General features: G+C 39.9%; 1 protein-coding gene across 2 annotated transcripts in view; it reads left to right on the forward strand.

Annotated features, from left to right (window-relative positions):
* CD86 (CD86 molecule) overlaps nucleotides 1–20176 on the forward strand; it is a 66516-nt gene that overhangs the window by 5323 nt on the left and 41017 nt on the right. The window contains exon 1 of one of the 2 annotated variants that reach the window (XM_017508166.2): nucleotides 16977–18581. The exons of the other annotated variant lie outside the window; for it this stretch is intronic. Within the exon in view, the coding sequence (XP_017363655.1) occupies nucleotides 18211–18581 (371 nt within the window). The 5' untranslated portion in view covers nucleotides 16977–18210. Of the gene's footprint in view, nucleotides 1–16976; nucleotides 18582–20176 lie in introns of those variants that run through there. 2 annotated transcript variants of the gene reach the window in all.

Below are 20176 nucleotides of genomic sequence, written 5' to 3' on the forward strand. Positions count from 1 at the left end.
AAAAAAAAAAAAAAAAAAAAGAGAGAGAGAGAAAGAAAAAGGAAAAAATCAAGTGGGAAGATGGATGCAAGAAAGAGGAGACTGCATTCATGCAAAGAGAATATTTATCAAGCTTCCATGTTGAGGACATGAGATGTGACATGAAAGGTGACTCTAGTCACTAAATGTTAAGCGTTCAATTGTGGCTCCCTCAAAATTCATATGTGGAGGTCCTAACTCCCAGGACCTCAGAATTTGACCATATTTGGAGATAGGGTCTTTGCAGAAATAATAAAATTAAAATGAGGTCATTAAAGTGGGTCCTAATCCAAGATGATTGTTGTGCTTATTGTAAGGAGAGGAAACGAGCAGAGGGAAAGCCGTGTGAAGATGCAGGGAGAAGACAGCCATCTACATACAAGCCAGGGAGAAAGGCTCGCAACAGATCCTTTCCTCACAACCCTCAGAAAGAACCAACCCTGTGGATACCAGAAGTTTGGACTTCTGGCTTCCAGAAAAAAAAATAAATTTCTATTGTTTAAGCCACCCCACTTTGTGGTACTTTGTTACCATAGCCCCTGCAAACTAATACACTTGGTTGAGAGTGTAGACAGCCAGAAGAGGAAGCTGTGAATAAGTGCATCAGAGAGGAAGGAAAGAAACCAAAACAGGATTAGGTCACTTAGGTTAAGAGCAGAAACATGTCACAAAGCAGAGCGTAGTCACAGCATCAAATTCTGCAGAAAGGTGAAGTAGGAGAATGACTGAAAATGTCAGTCCAGAGGCCTTCAGTGACCTTTGCAGAGCTCTCCCAGTTATGTGGAAGCAGTAGACTTTGGAAAGCTGGGGACATGGAGGCAGCACAGATGGTCTCCTGCAGAAAATCTGGTGATACAATGAGACCTCCTCACTGGAGTAAACTCACCTCCGCTGTCCATGGAAATAATCTGGAGCCAAGCCAGCCAGACCCAGAGTTCTTCCTTCCTCTGTTTTAAAGGTTAAACAGAGCCAGGGTCAATGGCTCATGCATGTAATCCCAGCAACTCAGGAGGCTGAGGTGGGAGGATGGCTTGAGATGAGGAGTTTAGCTCGAGACTAGTCTGGGCAACATAGCGACACTCCCATCCTGAAAAAAAATTAATTTAAATTTAAAAAAAAAAAAACCTAACCAAAAATAAAATTCAATACTTTATTTTTCCCACCCAAAACTTGTTTGAGAAGGATTTCTGGAAGAAAATAATTTTAGCAGTCATTTAACATGTTGGATATTAGGTACAGATACAGATTCTATTCTGTATTGTCAGTTCAGAGGCAAATTGAGATTTGAGGCTTCACAGAGGTAAAGCCTCTGGTGAATCTGGTGATGTACAGAAGAAGACAAACCCAAGAGGAATTTCAGGGATCATTTATAATTTACATCAATAAGCAGAACAGGAAAAAAACCCATTGGAGACTGGAATAGAGAAGTATTAAAACATTTTCTTAGAAAGCCTTGAGTCAAAATTAGTCTTTCTGTAGTAGCAGGAATATGATAAGCCAAACAATCCTAATGTCACAGCTCTATATTATTAGGGGTCAAAATAATCAGGTTTAACTGCCCTAAAACATCAAGTAAAAATAAAAGGAATGAACATTTAGTTAAGTAAACCAATTAGTCAATACAGGTCAGAAACTGCTAAAACTGGGTAAACCTAAAATAAGATTTTATTTTAACCAAAAAGGCCAACTTAGATTACCACCCCAATCTTACAACTATTTTCAACCAACTAAACAATAAATATTTATCAAGACCCTGATAGTTTAAGGTACTGTGAGAAATACAAATGAAATAGCTGATACTTTTTTAAGTCTATTTAGAAATAGAAACCCACAATTATGAAATGGCAAAAGCAATTAATGCAGTTAATAATTCAGTAATTGTTTTAAAAAGAAATAAACATGACAAAAAGTTCATTCTCACTAAATATCAAAGAGAGAATTATATGCCAATTCAAACACCAATGAGATATTTTTCTGTATCAGATTAGAGAGTAAAACAAACAATCCAATTAGAAAAATGGGGAAAAGATAAAGAAAGACATTTCCCCAAAGAAAATATACAGGTGGTGAACAGCCACCTAAGACAGTCAACATCATTTGCCTTTATGAAAAAATTAAAATCACTACATACCTATAAAAATGGTTAAAATAATAACATAATAAAAGATAATTCAACACCAAATGCTGGCAAGATGAAGAGAAATTGGATCATGCATGCATTGCTTGTTGGGAATGTACAATGGTACAGCCGCTCTAGAAAACAGTTTGACAGTTTCTTACAAAACCAAACATGCATTTAGTATATGACCCAGCAACTGTATTCTTGGGTTTTGATCCCAGAGAAATAAAAACGTATGCTCCTGCAAAAATCATTACATTAATATTTATACCAGCTTTATTCATAATAGTAAAACTCTGGGGGGAAAAAAAGTTCTGCAGTGGGTGAATAGTAACACAAACTGTGCAAGATGTTACCACTGAAGGAAGCTGGGTGAAGGGTGCACATGACTTCCCTATGCATTTTTTCAACTTCTTTTGAATCTATAATTATTTAAAAATAAAAAGTTTAAAAAGTAATTTAAAAAAACAAAAAATGTTAATATTTACTAAATATTTTTAAAATGCCAATTCAAAAACAAGATATTTTCCTGTTTCAAATTAACAATTTATGTGGATTTTGGGAGGGTTGGGAGTCATAATGCTAGTAAGTATGGAATAAGAGGTTCTTCCTTGTACTGCTGATTGTGAGACTACAAATGGATAGAACATTTCTGGAAAGCAATCTATCAGCATATATCAAGAGTCTTGAAAATGACTGTACAAGCAGACACCCATTCTGGACACTGTCAATTTCTCTATGTTTTTAGTAATTTTTTTGTTCAGTTTCTTCATTTTTGTTTCAGGCACTGTACTAAACATTAAAAATAGACCAAAGATGAGTAAACATGATTTCTGTACTCAAGAATTTCAGTTTTGTGGTAAATATATCAAAGGTGATTTTTTATAAGAGGTTTTTATAAGTGTCTAAAGTTTCACAGGAGCTTGAAAGTAGCTGTTTCCTCTTTGTCTGCAGACAGTAACATGTCTCAGATAAATGCCAGGATTTTGAGTCAGTTTTGTTGGTGTCAAATAATAAGTAGTTAATAAATAATCTTTTACTTATTAGTGGTATCACTCTGGGAAACGTGTCAGCTCCCTGAACTTCAATGTCTTCTGTAAGATGAGGCTAACTAGCACTTGCCAATGCCACGAGGAATATAAGAATTTATAAAGGACAGGAAGTCCTATATAAATAAAATATTTTAGGACTTACATTCTTTGCTTTAAAATCTATTATATTTTCTCTATTTTTAATTGTCAGAGTTCTTTAGCTCTGCCTTTTCTGATTGATTACCAGCAAATGGACTCTTACCTATAACCTGGAAATTGCTACAGTAGACCTCCTAACAATAGATAAGAGAAGGGCATGCCAAATGCAGGTGAATCAGGTGAAAGTCAAGCAACAAAGCCACCTAAAATAAATTTTATGTAAGGTGGATGCCAAAAACATTAAAATAAAATTCTATTCTGTAATAGTAATCATGTAAGTGCCTTTATCAAGTTGTCTATGAAAACCTGGTTTTTAGCTTTCTGAACTTCAAATATTTTGTTTGCTTTTCATTTATAAAGATTTTTTTGCTCATTAGTAATCATGAACTGTATTCAAATTTATACTTCTAATTCTAGAAGATATATAAACTACCATTTCTTAATGATAAAAATGTTTATATATCTTGCTCTAGTAATTTTACCTCTAGGGATATAGCTAATTAAATAATAAGAGATACAGAAACATATTTGTGCACCAAAATGTTTATTACATTATTTAATAAAATGAAAAATAAGAATCAACCTAAATAATTAGATGAATAGTTAAGAAAGTTTAAAATGAATTTAATAATGACTCTTTAATGAGAGAAGACAATATAAAGCTACAGACAGAATTAAAAAGAAAACAATGCACACAATATGTGCTTTATTTGGTAAATGGTTCCTAAAAATAAAGTTCACAGAAAGAAATTTTTTTTTTTTAGACAGAGCCTCACTCACTTTGTCACCTAGGCTGGAATGCAAGTGCAGTGGTGCGATCTTAGCTCACTGCAACCTCCACCTCCAGGGTTCAAGTGATTCTCATGCCTCAGTCTCCCCAGTAGCTAAGATTATAGGCACATGCCACCATGCCCAGCTAATTTCCTTATATTTTTAGTAGAGACACAGTTTCACCATGTTGGCCAGGCTGGTCTCAAACTCCTGACCTCAAGTGATATGCCCGCCTCAACCTTCTAAAGTTCTGGGAGTATAGGCATGAGCCACTGCACCTGGCCTAGGGAGAATTTTAGAAAGAAAGCTCCATATCAGGAATTGAGAAGCTGGTGTTTTAATTGAGAATATATTTGCACAGAAAAATAGTGACATAAATATTGGTTTACAAAACAAACCAACAAACCAATGTTCTTTAATCTTGCATCAGGAGCTGCCCAACAATTCCAAAAGGTCAGCTAATGCAAAACCATCTGAGGACAGATGAATCAGCCAAACAAGAAGGAAAGGGGAAGGGAAAGTGTCACTCACAGGAGGCCTTTGAGGCAGTGCATAAACCGTGCCTCTCTACTATCCAGAATAGATAGTTGAACAGAACATCCAGAACAGGGTTGATGAAGCAGGACAATGAAGGGCAGCTACTCCTAAGGTGGAGATGATGCTGGAGCACAAATATGTCAAAACAGTCATAGTAGTTACCTCCAGATTGGTGGGATTATGGAAATAAGAAATTATGGAAATATGGAAATTTGACTAAAATTGCCAAATCTTCTAGTACAATTACATTGTTCTGCTGAGCAGGATGAAATCAAGTTGAAAAGTAATCTAGTAGTGAGGTACAGCCCTTACACCAGGAGTGGACAACACAGATCCTCAGATGATGGAAATGAGTGATGAAGGCCTGTGGTTTATGTACAGCTCCATGACGTATGAATGGAGGAAACTGTGTATGCCCACAGGCGAGCCCCATTTCGAGGAGTGCTGCTGATCACCACTCTGTTGTCCTGTGTATAAGGATGTGGTTCAGAACAGCCAAGCCTTCTATTTCAAGAGAAGCCGGAAAGGCAAACTTATCAGTGAAATCCTAATTTTCACATAATGGCTCCATGTATGGAGGGTTGGTTTGGTGTAAACCATCAGTTTTACCTCTGACCTCTGTTAGTGCATCAGGAGAGAGTGAGAAAATTGTAAATGGAATATTTTAGGAATATTATGTTGGGGCCCAGGCTGTAGTGAGTCAGAGCTAGAAAGTAGGGGGCTGGAACGATTTGCTTATTAATTTATTCAATAAAGTTTTATTTAATGTTGGAAAGATGAAGATGAATCAGATATAAATCCTGTTTAGAAGCTTCTATGGGAAGAGATATTACCGTAGCTAATATGTCTTGGCATCTGGCAGGAATTATGGCATACTATGTTGTATCATATATAATCTCATTTAATCATCGTAACTGCAGAAGGTAAGTAGTATTATCCCTGATTTTCCACAAGTGAAAACTGAGTCTTGCTTAGTCACATAGCTAACAACAGAACCAGTATTCCAAATGCCAATCTAATTCCAGAGCCAAGCTATGAACAACCATTGTATATATTGTGGCAGATCAGGGAAGGAAGACATTACTTCCAGCAGCAGAAGCGTTTGTGGATGAAGAGATTTGAGGTTGGAGAGAGCTGTGTTGAGCCAGGTCCAAAACAATTTCTGGCAACCATATGATAAAGGTAAAAGCCAGGGATTGACAAGTAAGAGCTGGTGGACTAGAAATGGTCCATAGACAGAGAGTCATCAAAATAACAAAACCAAACAAAAACCTTAATTATAATTAACTGCCAATATTTCAAAAATCTGGTGAGTTCACATAAGCTTAGATTTCCAGCTATTCCAGAGAATAAGAATGTCTAGTAACAGTGGGCCAACAATCCTGCATAGTAACAACTAGTGAATCTGGCAGAGGCTGTCCAACTTCCAATGGGGTAAAGCTCTCCTCTTCCTGTGCAGCCTGCTTGCCTCATTTATATGAGCTGCTTGGATGCTGCAGATGCCTGAGTCTGAGAACTTTGGTCTGGAAAGTGAGGCAGCAACAGGGAAGAAGGAATAACCTATGGATCAAGGAAGGTGAGAACTGGTAGTCCAGAAATGAAGATTATTTTCAAGTCTGGACCCAGCCAGTCCACTCCTTTGAGGAGGTAAGATTCTAAGGAAAAGGCCATTGGCATTCTGCTCTTCAAGACCTCTGGGTGTTGAAAGAAATTGAATTGGGAGAGAGGGGGAAAACTTGACTCAGGGCTCAACACAGACATGTAAATTTGAAGGAAATGGAGAGTTTAGACGACAGGCAGTAGAAAAGTTAATGTGTCCATTCTGTGACTGACCCAAGATTCTGTTTCCAGGTGACCTCTCTGGCTTGCTATGAGAGGTTCATGGCTGCAGGGGAAAAGTTAGAAAAAAAAAGGAAAACAAGCCAAAATCCAGCCCCTTAAATGCTTCTAATCTTATTTTCACAAAAGCAGGAAGAGTGATCCCTTTACATGCTCTTCAGGCATTGACTGAGGGTCCCAGTCAAGAACCATTCAGTTCTGGGGCCCTTAGGAAAAATGTTTCCTTAGTTTAAAGGAACTTTAGACAGGTTATTACCTTTTCTGAGCCTCAGTTTCCTTGTCATTTAGAAGGTTGAATGGCTTCCACGTTCAGAGGGTAAGGATTAAGAGGGTAAGTGAAGGAATATCAAGTGCATAGCTCAGAGTAGGAAGAAACAAGTGACAATTGTCATGACCGGGGCAAGGCCAAGAACTTTACATAGATGCTGTCTTTACCGTTTTTTGTTGCTAAAACAGAATACTATGGACTGGGTAATATACAAAGAAAAGAAGATTGTTTGGCTCATGATTCTGGAGGTTGGAAAGTCCAAGATTGGGTGACTGCTTCTGGGGAGGACCTTGTCCAGCATCAAACTTGGCGGGGAAGCAGAAGTGGGCATGTGTGAAAAGGGCAAAACATGAGAGGTGGACTTGCTTTATAACAACCTACTCTCACAGAAACTAATCCAATCCTGGGAGAGCAAGAACTCACTCTTCCAAAATGTTCCACCAGAGTGACATTAATTCTTCTTAATAACCTAATCACCTCTTTAAAAACCCACCTCCTGGGCTGGGTGTGCTGACTCATGCCTGTAATCCCAGCACTTAGAGAGGCCAAAGTGGGAGGATCACTTGAGCCCAGAAGTTCAAGACCAGAGAGGGCAACATGGCAAGACCTTGTCTCTACAAAAAATTTAAAAGTTAGTTTGATGTGGTGGTGCGTGTCTGTGGTCCCAGCTACTCAGGAGGCTGAGATAGGAGGATTACTTTAGTCCAGAAGGTTGAAGCTGCAGTGAGCCATGATTGCACCACTCCACTCCTGCCTGGGCAACAGAGCAAGATCTTCTCTCAAAAAAAAAAAAAAAAAAAAAAAGACCCAATTTTTCTACATTGCCACAGTGGCTGTCAAATTTCCAACACATGAATTTTCTCAGAGACATGCACAAATCATAGCAGGTGTTGTCCCTGAATCCTTGCAGTAAGTACATAAGTTAGGATATTATTTTCCTCACTGAAAAAAATGAGGAAATTGAGGTTCAGAAAAAATTAGTAACTAAGATTGCACAATTAGTAAAAAGCAGAGTAGAGAGACTTACTCAAAAACTGCTCACCTGCTCAGCATTCTGGCCATAGGATGACATCTATCTGACATTCTAACGGTAGTCACATCACATTATCAGCTAGAAATGAAAACAGATTCAATTCTATATCCTGCTAAAAGATTGAGGGTCACACTAGCTGTGTGATTCTAGGCAGGTGGCCAAAACCCTCTGAAAGGCAGTTTCCTCACCTATAAATTTTTTTAAAATGTATTTATTGTGAAGATTAAATGAAGTAATGCATTTAAAATACTTAGAGTGCCTTAGAGTTCTAGCAGAGTGCCTAGCTATAGTAATCAGTTAACAGATATTGACCTTAATAAATAGATATTTACTGAGCCTCCACTCTGGGCCTTTTACTATGCAAAGTACCAGGAGTGCAAAGGGAAATGAAACATGTTCCCCAAACTTGTGGAACTCAGAATAGGCCAACTGTATGAGCAGTGGATTTTTAACACAATGAGGAAACTGTTATAATGGAAAAATAGTGTGAACAGGGACTGAATAAGATAAAGATATGGTGAAAAATAGAGGGAAGGGTTCAGGCTCCAACTGTGGAGTGATCTGGATCTGTAAGGAAGAGTAGAATTTTGCAGTAGAGAAGATAGGGAAGACATTCCAGGCAGAAGAAATCACTTGCACAAAGGGAAAGAGGGCAAAAAGTTTTCAAAGTGTCTAGGGGTGGGGAACAGTGGGGAAGATGATCAGGGAATAGTGAACGGTTCAAGTGTAACTGTTGTATGGGTTGTGGGGGCAGTTGTACGGGTTGGGTGATAAAATCAGAAGAGAAAAATTGATTCACACTTTGAAAGGCCTTGTGTGTCTTGTTAAGAAGCGTGACCACTAACTAGTGAGGAGTAAGGAGTGGGTCTTTAAAGGAAGGAAGTTTCATAATCAAATTGTTTTCCATGAGTTATAATGAAGGGAGCCAGCTACAAGCCTGTTGCAATCAATTGTCCAGATGAGAGGTGACAAGAGACTCCAAAACTGGCCACTAATGAATTGAAAATGGGTGGTGAGGAAGAAAGAATACAGGGTGACAAACACAACATGTAAAATCCAAGGTGTGAAAATGGCCTGGTCCCTTCTTCCTTACCACAGCCATCCCAAGAGACCAAAACAAAAACACAGAAAATCTCCTTTAAAAATAATCTCTTTTGTTTGTATGCAAATAGGCCTTGTACAGTGAAAATGCAACTCAAATGCAATGTTTTGTCTCCAGTCCACCACATGCAAAGATCAAATTGGTTTACAAATGCTGTCCTTAAAAATTTCAACTCCTCACATTAAAACTATAGCCAACTAGTGCAAGTTAAGATTGTTTGCAGTCTTAAATAAGATTTGAGTAAAGCTGAAATTAAGACACTTTTCTTCATTTAAAGGACGTATACAGTAGAACATTTAAAAATTAAATACCAATAAATTACCAACATCTGTGATGCTGCTTTTCAGAACTCAAAGTAAATATCTGATTCCAAACTCGTTATATTTTCAATCTTTACTCGTACTTAGGAGCATTAAACCAATATTCAAGACTGTGACTCTGAAAAGGATAGCCTTAAGAGGCTATCCCTTACTCACATTGCTGAAGAATAGAAAGAGTGACATCTTTTTCCACTGGAAAATTTATTTCAGTAATGGCTCTGGGTGGTGGCAGACCCTTCAAATCTTCCAGATAAAGCATGTGATGGAAGCAGTAGGGAGCTACGAAAATTGCAACTCTATGATTCTGCATCACCAACTGGAAAACTACAAGCCCAGCTTAACAAATGCACATTTTAAGGGTTCATGGAAGTGTTACGTGTCTTGCTTTTGGTCATGAAGATGCCACAGGGAAGTAAGTCTTTAAACATGCAGTGCTTCCTCCCCACCTCTGTTGTGAAATGGAAACTTAAAAAAAAAAAACAAAACCACTGAAAAAATCACTGGTTTTGTTTTTTAACAAGTTCAGTCATATTGCCTGTGTTCTATATACCCCAATCTAAATATTTTACTTTATAGTGTACATTTAATTTATACTCAAGTAAATATTTTACATAAGGTGCTTTCACAGATCTTCATGCTTCCCCAAATTTTAAATATGCCGCTATTTGTTAAAATGTGTTAGTTCTGTTATGTATTATATTCCTTTCCCTGCACACGTAGAAAAAAAAATATGGACTTAACCTTCAAGCAACTTTTACATTTAGAATGTTACCTCATTTCATTTCTTCTAACTGAGGTTATAAAGAAAATGACAAATGTCACAGACTTCGTAAAGAAATGACAGTTTCCCAGAATATGTAAACGTACGCACTTAAGCAAACAAGCCACTTAAATTCACAGTCACAGTCTTTCAAATATTGGTTTAATATTCCGAGGTAAGACTAAAGATTGAAAAGATAACAAGTTTGGAATCAGATATTTACTCTGAGTTCTGAAAAGTAAAATCACAGATGTGGGTAATTTATTGGTATTTAAGTTTTAAATGTGCTACCGTATACATTTCATTTGTATTAGAAACATTTTACATAGTTATATTATTTGTTAAATAATACACCATCTTTTGTATAACCTATCAGAAGAAGTCCTAAGATTGTACGATTAGATTGTAAATCCTACTGAATAGCTAGAATACAAAAGTATTAAATTGGAAAGGAAAGTAAATCACTTAGACCATCCTTCCCCCAGGATGTTCTCTATACAGTGTTATCCATGAAAAATGTTTATGCAGACACCTTTATCATTTAAAACATGAAGAGAAGGAGAACAGATATGTCGAGAAACTTATTCCTGAGACAAGAGACTGGGGAAAATTTTTCTTACTTGTGACCTACATAGCCTAGTTAGACTACCTCATGCTTTTAAGATGGTGTTTAATCATGAGGACATGATACATAACTGAAGTTGTAAATGTTGAAAATCACTTGGTGGCAAGCACCTTGTCTTTATTAGATCAGTATAGGTCTCCTGCATTCAACTATAGTCTCTAGGAGGGCAGGGACCACACTTCTTAGCTCACCTTAGATCTCAAGAGCAATCCAGGGCCTTCATTCAGTCAGGGCTAGTTAAGCATTTGTTGATTGAATGAAGGAAATAAAAAAAATCCAGAAATTCCAAATGGTGCAATTACACCTGTGAATTTTAAGGTGTTATTAGAAAATGGGAAACATTACTGAGATTTGAAGATGGATAGGAACAAAGGTAAGCATGAAAATGTCTATATTTGTGTGTTACTAGAGTCAATAGTGATTGCCAATTCCTATGCAGCCCTGACAACACCTCTGAAGCCTTGGCCAACCTCTTCCATGAGGTGTTGGGATACACGACAGGCAGGCAAGGAAGGAGAGGTGCTCCATATGTTTTCTTGCCACTAGATCCTGGTCTTTAGTGTCCATGGGGTGAGCTGTGAGCCCATCAGTTCTCCACACTACAGTCCTTCCCATCAGTTCCCCACACTGCAGTCCTTCTCTGGCTTAGCCTTGCTTCCCTGCCCTGTGGTCCACGTCCCCACTGGTCTCTGTGGCCTGCTCCCACAGGGGATGGACCTTGCTTCCCTTCCCTGTGGTCCAGGTCCTCACTGGCCCCTGTGGCCTGCTCCCATAGGGGATAGACCTTGGTCCACACATTTCTCAGGAGCTCCTGATTCTGGGCATGCCCCAGCACACCTTGACTCCACTCTGCCCTGTCTCCATCAGATCATAGACCTCACTCATATGGGGGATCAGCAACCCTGGATATGGGGTTGCTGATCCCCCACATGCTGTGGTTGTCACTATCCTGAGCTCTACCCAGGAGCTCATCTTCCTCATCTTCCGCATTGCCTATTCTGCTAAAGCAACTGCACATCTGAAGGCTATACGTATCCCCAGTACAATGGTACATTTTCTAAAATGCGTACACCCTAATGCTTACTCTTTTGACAAATTTTCCTGAACCTACCTTTTAATATAAGCAAATTCAGTCTTCAATCCAAATAAATGTATTTTGCTGCTAAAGCCACCATGCGATTTTGAGAGAAAGTGAAGATGGACGGTCTTTTGCATTCACTTGTAGAATCCTGAAAATGCCTCTTGGTGTCCCTTGCCTTTCTGACTTCTCATTTAAAGACATCTAGACAAAAATGTGTCCCTGGGTCCTAGTTTCCGAAATTGATGGAATGCAAGTTAAGAAACAATACACATTGCCTCTTTCTTAGCATGCATTAATGGTAGGTGAGAATTTGCATCATGAGAAAGTAAATAAAAGAAGACTCCCCAGGGCAGCTAGGGAGTCAGAAAAAGCCGAACTATGATGACAGTGGAGTACGTGTTAGAGGTTACGAGAGTAAGGGTCCATCCCTCCCTACCTCGGTAACTCATTGGTATAATATAAATGCTAAGGCTGCAAAATTTTGTCTCAGACAAAGAAAAGTACTCAACTTCTAATGCTTAATTATGTAAAATTTTCTTTTAAAGTACAAGTTAAAACTATTTCACCCCTCAAAGAAACAAGAAACTCATTACATTTCTAAGAATGTTCCTCCAGAAACATGGAACTGAAAGCTATTTGCTAAAATTGATCTGGCCCTTAAAAAACTGGGGCTTTCTTTAATTTATCTAAGGAATTGACATAAAAGCCTAGGGTTCTGCAACAGAAAAATGCAGAAAGTGTCAAAATAGAAGGCAGAAATACAAAATCAGACTTTTCACAACAAGGTACTACGTATAGCATTTGATTCCAAGTGTGCAACGTGGGTAAGTGAACATGTGTACTGTGAAATTGATGCTAATTTTCTTTCCCACTAGTCTAGAAGCCCTCTAAAATGTCACATTAGTGATTTAGTTACTTTACCAGGAATCCAGGTATGTGGTTATTGTGTGTGGTTTTTTTAAATTAACAAACTTTATTTTAAGAACAGTTTTAGATTTTCAAAAAATTCAGCAGATAGTACAAGAATTCCCATCTACTCCCTGTGTGGCATAAAATTGTCCCTATCATTACCATCTTGCATTAGTGTGATGTATTTCTTACCAATTAAATGATTGTTGATTTATTATTAAAGCCTATAATTTACATTAGGGTTCTCTCTTTGGGTTGTATAGTTCTACGGATTTTGACAAATATATATGACATGTATCCACCATTATAGTATCACACAGAATAGCTTCACCGCCCCAAGAATCCCCTGTGCTCTGCCTCTTCACCCTTCCCAACTCGCCCCAACCCCTGGCAACCACTGATCTTTTTACCGTCTCCACAGTTTCGCCTTTTCCAGAATGTTCTATCATTGGATTCATACAGTATGTAGCCTTTTCAGATTGGCTTCTTTCATTAAGCAATATGCATTTAAGTTTTCTCCATGTCTTTTAATGCCTTGATGGCTCATTTCCCTTTATTACCGCATAATATTCCATTGTCTGGGTGTGTCACAGCTTTACCAATTGAGGGGTGTGTTAGTTCCTTCCTGTTTTTGGTGATTATAAATAAAGTGGCTATGAATATTCATGTGTAGGTTTTTGTGTGGATATAAGTCTTTAATTCAATTGAGTAAATATACCTAGAAGTGTGACTGCTGAATCATATGGTAAGAGTATATTTAGTTTTTTAAGACACTACTAAACTATCTCCCGAAGTTGCTTTATCATTTTGCATTCTTACCAGCAATGAATGAGGCTTCTCGTTGCTCCATATCCTCAGCAGCATTTGGTATTGTCAGATTTTAGGATTTTAGCCATTCTAGTAGATATGCAGTGGTATCTTACTGTTTTAATTTGCAATTCTCTAATGGCATATGATGCTGATCTTCTTTTCATATGCTTATTTGCTGTCCATACATCTTCTTTGGTGATATGTTCAGATCTTTTGCTCCTTATTAAATTGGGCTGTTTGTTCTTTTATCTTTGAGTTATAAGAGTTCTTTGCGTATTTTGGATCCAAGTCCTTTATGAGATATATCTTTTGCAAATATTTTTTCCCAATCTGTGGCATGTCCTTGTGTTCATATAATGGTTGATATGTGTTTATGCTTTAAGGAGGAAGGGTTTTAAAAATACAATTTACGGCAGCAGTAAAAATAAAAATTTATTGCAAATGTCTTATGTTCACCCTCAGGTGATGTTAGGGAACTATGGACACCTCAGGGTTTTATTAAAAGGAGAGTGTCAAGTCCTGGGGGCTGAGGCTGACTAGTCTGCTTTATTGGCAATTTTGCAGCAGGGCTGAGAATAAGAAGACAACCCAGTCTTGAGCTCCATCACTTCTAAATTAAGAATAATTCAGGAACTGTGTTTACAGTGAAATCCTGGCCCCTCTCACATAGATTATATTATGTATAGGATATGAATTTCTGTCCATGAATCCAAGTACATAAGAAATCATCACTTTGAAAATGTTCTTTAACTCAACCTAATCCCACCTGGGAGCCTCCATTCTGCCAGTTGAACAAGAGACTGCAACTGGGTCACGCAGGAGTCTCCTTCCTTTCCTGCAGCCCAGTCAGAATTCAAGAATTTCAACTGGTACCTGGAAAATGATGGAAGGGCCTCAAGTCCCTAGCCTGTCCTGGTTGCCGTTGGCACCCTTGGTATCTGAGCCCGTAGTGGTCTGTGAAGTCTGGCAGCTCCCTGCTCCCATGCCACAGTGAGGAATGAGGATATCTACTGAGGCTGGGCCCCCTGAGCCAAGTATGCTGCCTCTATGGGCATAAGCCATCACACCTGAGGTTGCTACCCCCTAGGGAGCACTGCTGGAGGAGTAGTTGGGTTTCTACTGTTCACAGGACCCGTACAACCATCCCCTGCCCTCCCTTCCTCTTGCATTTCAAAAGCACTCTCTCCCTCTTCTTTCACCTCTAGGCCACCTGTATCATCTCTTCCGTGGGTTTTCACAAAAGGAACATCACACGCGGGGGTCAGTTGGTGGGGCGGGGGTGGAAGGTGGAGTGGGAACTAGGGGAGGAACAGTGGGGGGTGGGGAAGGATAATGCAGGGAGAAATGCCACATATAGATGATGGGGGGATGGAGGCAGCAAACCACCTTGCCATGTATGTACCTATGCACCAACCCTGCATGATCTGCACATGCACCCCAGAACCTAAAGTACAAAAAAAAAAAGTCTGGGTAAGCCTTTGACGTTTTATCTCTTCTGCTTTTTTCCTTATACAAATCTCTGCATCAAGAAAGCTGAGAAAACAAACACTGACATTTCAATAAATAATGCTGCTCTAATTATTTGTGGAAACTACTTTATTCTAATTTAAAACTACCATCGGCACTGCCTCCTAGAGTGTTTTAGACTTGACCACTGGCCACAAGAGGCTACTTCCATATAGCAACAAATAGATGGCTGAAATTGGAAAACTCAGCTAAATGTTCAGATGTTTCTAGACTCGCATGGGTTTCTGGCTCTAGCACACGGAGTAGATCTTGAATGTGTGGTCCTCAGGGGACTCTGTCCGGTGAAGTTTGGTGAGGACAACTTCCACCCCCACACACACCAGCTGCCGTGTGTAACCTCTTCCCCTCTGGCTGCTTTTCCTTGCAGCCTTGGCCTCTTCAGACCTTAGAACATCCGAGAATGAGGCAGTGGAGGAAGCAGCCCCACACAGAAAGCAGCTTTCTGAAGTAACCTCATCAACTTCCTCCTCACCAGCAACTTCCTCCTCACCAAACACAGGGAACTGATCTTCTCCATTGGACTCGGCCTCCTGTCAGCCAAGGGCAACACTGTTGACCACCATCACGGTTGGCCCCGCTCCACCCTTGGCTCTGATGACATATGTGGGAGTCAGAGGAATTTTGATTGGCTGACTGCTGGCCTGTCACACAAATAAGATGGAGCAAGGGAGTTGCGATCTGACTTGACATGTGAAAAAAAAAAAAAAAAAAAGCCATGGTCAGCAGCCTCCTGCAACTGCTGAAAGGCTAATTTCGATCTCTAACTCATTAACAAAAGTGAACTCGTCACTGCCTGTTCCGCCCTGAGAGCCTTCTCTGCAAGGAGGTAGGTTAACTAACTCAGGGAGAAGGGTGCTGGCGGCAGAGCTGCCAATGGATTAGGGTCTTAGAGACCATTGACATGAGGGGAAGTTGAGGACACCAGTAGTATTTAGCTGAGAGGAGAGACAATGAAGGAAATTTACAAAATCAGCTTTAACCTATTTGGAGGAGCTTATATAAAAGGATAAAATTATATGTTCTGGTAGTTCTAGAAAACAGGACAGAGACAACTAGATGGTACTTATGGATCTGAGCACTGAGTGGCAGTAGTTTGGGAATTATTTATAAAAAAGACATTTTTCTGTTAACTCTCTTACCAGACATGAATTTCCCAACTTGACATGTAAGAAAGCACAGGCTAGACATGCATCTGTCGTGACATTGAAGGGGTCCTTGCTTGAGTGAGAGACTCGAATGATGACTTTTAAGGTCCCTTGTAGCCCAACAACTCTAGCTAAGTTGGAGAATAAGAGAATTCCATGATACCATATCTCCTCTCACTTCTGCTGCCTGCCTCACCATTCATCTCCCTTCGCTCCTTTTAAAATCCTACTATGTGACAGCATTGGAGGAGGCTGCTCTAAGTAGGAACTGAAATCAGTAGATTAAAGAAGTGCTATGAAAGAGAAAACAATAAAACAACATTTTTTCAAAGCCTACGATTGCCAGGATGTGTGCTAGGCACCATATATATGCCATTCTATTTAATCCTCATGGCATGCCTATGAGATATTTAGTATTACTTCTGTGAGGAAGTCAGGGCTCAGAGAGGTTAAACAACTGCCCCGAGAACACACAGGTATTAAGTAGTGGAGCAGGGTTTGAATACAGGGGTCTCTGTGACTCCAAAGCGCAATGTGACATGTCATTTTTACTGATCTGTTTATGGAAAATCATACTGCTTTCTAATTTATTATTGACATAAAGATTTCTTTCTAAATAAAAGTAAGTTATAAAAATACTGTATAACTAATGGAACAGATTTTACATGGATATGAAGTGGAACTAGTAGCTAGAATTATGAAAGTTTGGAAAATAGTACTCCAAATATTTTGATAGCTAGCCTTTCAATTTAGCCTGTTTATATTTGGACTGCTCAGTACAAGGAAAAGAAGGAAACTTGAAAATTAAGTGAAATATGAGTTACTTCCCCTGTGCTCTGATAGGTGCATAATTGGTCATATGTTACAATAAGAAAATCAAATGGACCCTTTCAAACCACAACAAAAAAAAACTGTGATTGTAAAATCCAGAGGAAAACCCCAGGTGGGACCTATCTGTATGAAGGATGAAGTTTCCAAGGTCTGAACATGGAGTGGCTGAGAGGAAGTGATGACCCTGTGAGTGAAGACCCTAAATCATGGGGGAGCCCTGTGGGTTTGAGAAACCCTGGATGAAAGGTGAAGGATTTTACAGACCTGTTTACAGACCTCTTTAGTGACAGAAGGGAGACCTTTGTGCAAAGGTCAAAGAATTGGGAAAGTCTGAAAAGAAAATAGGAAAGTAATAATGAAGATGAAATAACTACTTAGAATACTCTGCCATGTGATTTGCAGGCAAGATCTCATTTGTTTTTCACAATAATGCAATGAAGAAGTGATTCTGAGTCACGTTTCATAAGTGAGAAGACTGACACTCAAACATGTTCAATACCTGGCCTGGGGCCCCATGGTCAAGCCAGGACTGAACCTTGGACCACCAGTTACTTATTGTAACATATGACCAGTTACCCACCTATCAGTTCCAAACCCAAACTCTTTCCCTTGCACCACACGCTTTTGTGTGGATGAGCCTCCACAACCCCGTCAACAACAAACTGTCACTTTGTTACTTTTAATGTCTCCTGCTTCACAGGACATGGCTAGCTTCGAAGAGATTAGGGGTACATGCCCAGAGGGACTACTTCTCAATTTCTTTGCTCAAGTGCTGCAGATCTCAGAGGCACATAAATGTCCCCCGCATGGAGCAGAGACTTTGCAGTGCCTGATCTGGGCAGGAAACGGAGGCATGCACCTGGGGCAGGATCATACAGAGTGAACCCTGTCCCTGCTGCAGCACTAGGTTTGGAGAAATCTACTGGATATTTACACACCTTTCCCACTTCTGCTTGTGACTTGTGGCCAAACTCAAGAGTACCACCCACTTCCGGGAATAGTGGACTGAGGTAACAGAAACATTCTAGATTCATACAATTGGGGTCAGCTTAGGATCATCTGAAAACGAAGATTGTGTATGTCAATTGCCTTCTAGCAGGACTGGTGGAGAGATGTACTTAATGAATGATTTTAGAAAAGGGCTAGAGGTGAAGCACATGGCCTCTGCCCTCACTCGTTGAAGACTATCTTCTGAAGTCCTATGGAGCTCAGTGCCTGCCACATGGCTGCCCACATTTGAACTGAGCTGAATTTTCACCTATGGGCTTCAAAGGCTGTGTGTACTCTGGGATCTCTGTGAATCTGTCAGGGAAGGTGTCTTTGTCATGTTTGTGGATGGGACTGTCTTTGGGGGTTTCCCCAGGGCTTTACATTCACTCTCCAAGGGTACATTTGTAGTCATTCTCATCAGTGGAAATGCCCACCTGCCGGCAGAAGTTATCTGGAACCAAGCAAGAGCACTGTCGCTGGCTGTGGTGGTGTTTCTCTCTAGTCAGTTCCCCTTTCTGCATTTGAGTTCTCGCGTCAGTCCTGACATTATTTCTCTCTCTACAAGAAGTCTTAGGAGGTATGGGGAGCTCGCAAAGTCTCCTTTTGGCTTATTCTTAATACCTTGCTTCTGTGTTCCTTGGGAATGCTGCTGTATTTATGCATCTGGTCTCTTTTTGGAGCTGCAGTGGACGGGCATTTGTGACAGGTATGTTTTTGGAGGCTCAGATGCCTAGGGAGTGGTGTGAGAAAGCTGCAAGCTGCATCTGGGGCAGAAGTGCTGATGTGCTGATGGCCGGCCAGGGAATGCGTAAAAGGGATTGCAGAGAACATGCTTAAAACCTTTGACCATCAGGTTTGCTTCTCAGATTGACTACATTGGAGGTGGGATATTACAAAAGTGTGTCTCTTCTGGCCAGATTCGTTCATCTGTTTTTGTGAGCTAAGAGACAGAATAGGCAGGAAATAAAGGTGCCACTTACCAAATAACTGGCAGCCGTTCTTGGTCTTGGGGTGCTGGGGTCTCCGAGCAGCCGCTGCTCTAGAAGAAGCAGTCCAAAGATGCCAGCTGGCCCTGTCTGAATCCCCTGTGCCAGTGGGAAATCCAGAGGAGGGGGATTTCCTCCTCTTGCGGCCTCTCTGCAACGGACTTACTTGGCTTTCCTGTTTGACCCTTCCCTTCTCTGGTCCAGAGACCCTTCCCCAATATTTCTTCCCATCCAAATGCCCCATCCCAATATTAGCCCCACTTGGCACCAGAGACCAAGAACTAATTTAAGAAACATTCTTGGGTCAAAAAAGAGCCCAGGCAAGTGATTTAACATACTGTGTTTCACATACTGTGAACATATTTGCATTTGCAAATGGGCTTAAAATATCGCCTCCGTTAATAGTAATTTAAGGTTCTGGAGAGCCAGGTGAAAATAACTTTTGGCAAAGGGAACTTCCTACTCTTCTTAAATTGTAATAATGAAGGAGACAGGCTGTTTATCTTACATGTAACCTCAATCTTGGGACTAAGGCTCTGGACTAAAATGGACTTTATGTGCTCAGACTTGCAGTCCATGTTATGTCTGCTGCTGCAGATACCATTAATAGTATTTCTATGAGCCACTCTGTGTATAATGGGAGCTTTTATAAATCTCTATTTATGTATTCCTAATATACTTACTAAGTGCTTGCTATGTTCCAAGTACTAGAGATTTAACAGGGAGCATAAAAGACATAAGGTGAAGCTATACTTTTGGTTTCTAGCCTAGTGGGGAAATCATATTAGATTAATCACACTAGACATGACTATGTAGCAATGGTAACTTAAAGAGAAGGAAATTGTTCTGTGTGACTGTGTTAGCTGATTAATTACTAAGTCTTTGCATTTGATATTTTGGTTAGTCTATTATTCTTGGATTTCATGTGCCCCCTTCCTGGGTGGAGGTGAGGATGGCATTTTATGGAGTTGAGGCTAGGGTGGGTGGAGAGAAAACATGAAAGATGAAGAGATGAGCCAAGCCAGATTCTTCGGGAGAAAATCAAGGTTCAAATACCATGTTTCAAAAATCGGATTGAGGTGGGAGTTGAGGTTAGGGGTCCGTAGGTCAGGAGATTGAAGCTTCAAAGAGATAAAACTAGAGCAAAAGCAAGCAGGGAGGGTGGTGGAGTGGTCCCTGGGCAGTTCTCCAGAGTCCATTCTAGTGTGGGCAATCCACCTTTCATGGCCAGGCAGGTAAGAGTATTTGTGAGGTGGGAGAAAGGATAGGGCCATATACTGAGCACACAGCCCTTTATGGGCCCCTATCTCTCTTC

This window comes from Cebus imitator, unplaced genomic scaffold (genome assembly GCF_001604975.1).
Source record: "Cebus imitator isolate Cc_AM_T3 unplaced genomic scaffold, Cebus_imitator-1.0 Scaffold387, whole genome shotgun sequence".
In the NCBI taxonomy this organism is placed as follows: Eukaryota; Metazoa; Chordata; class Mammalia; order Primates; family Cebidae; genus Cebus; species Cebus imitator.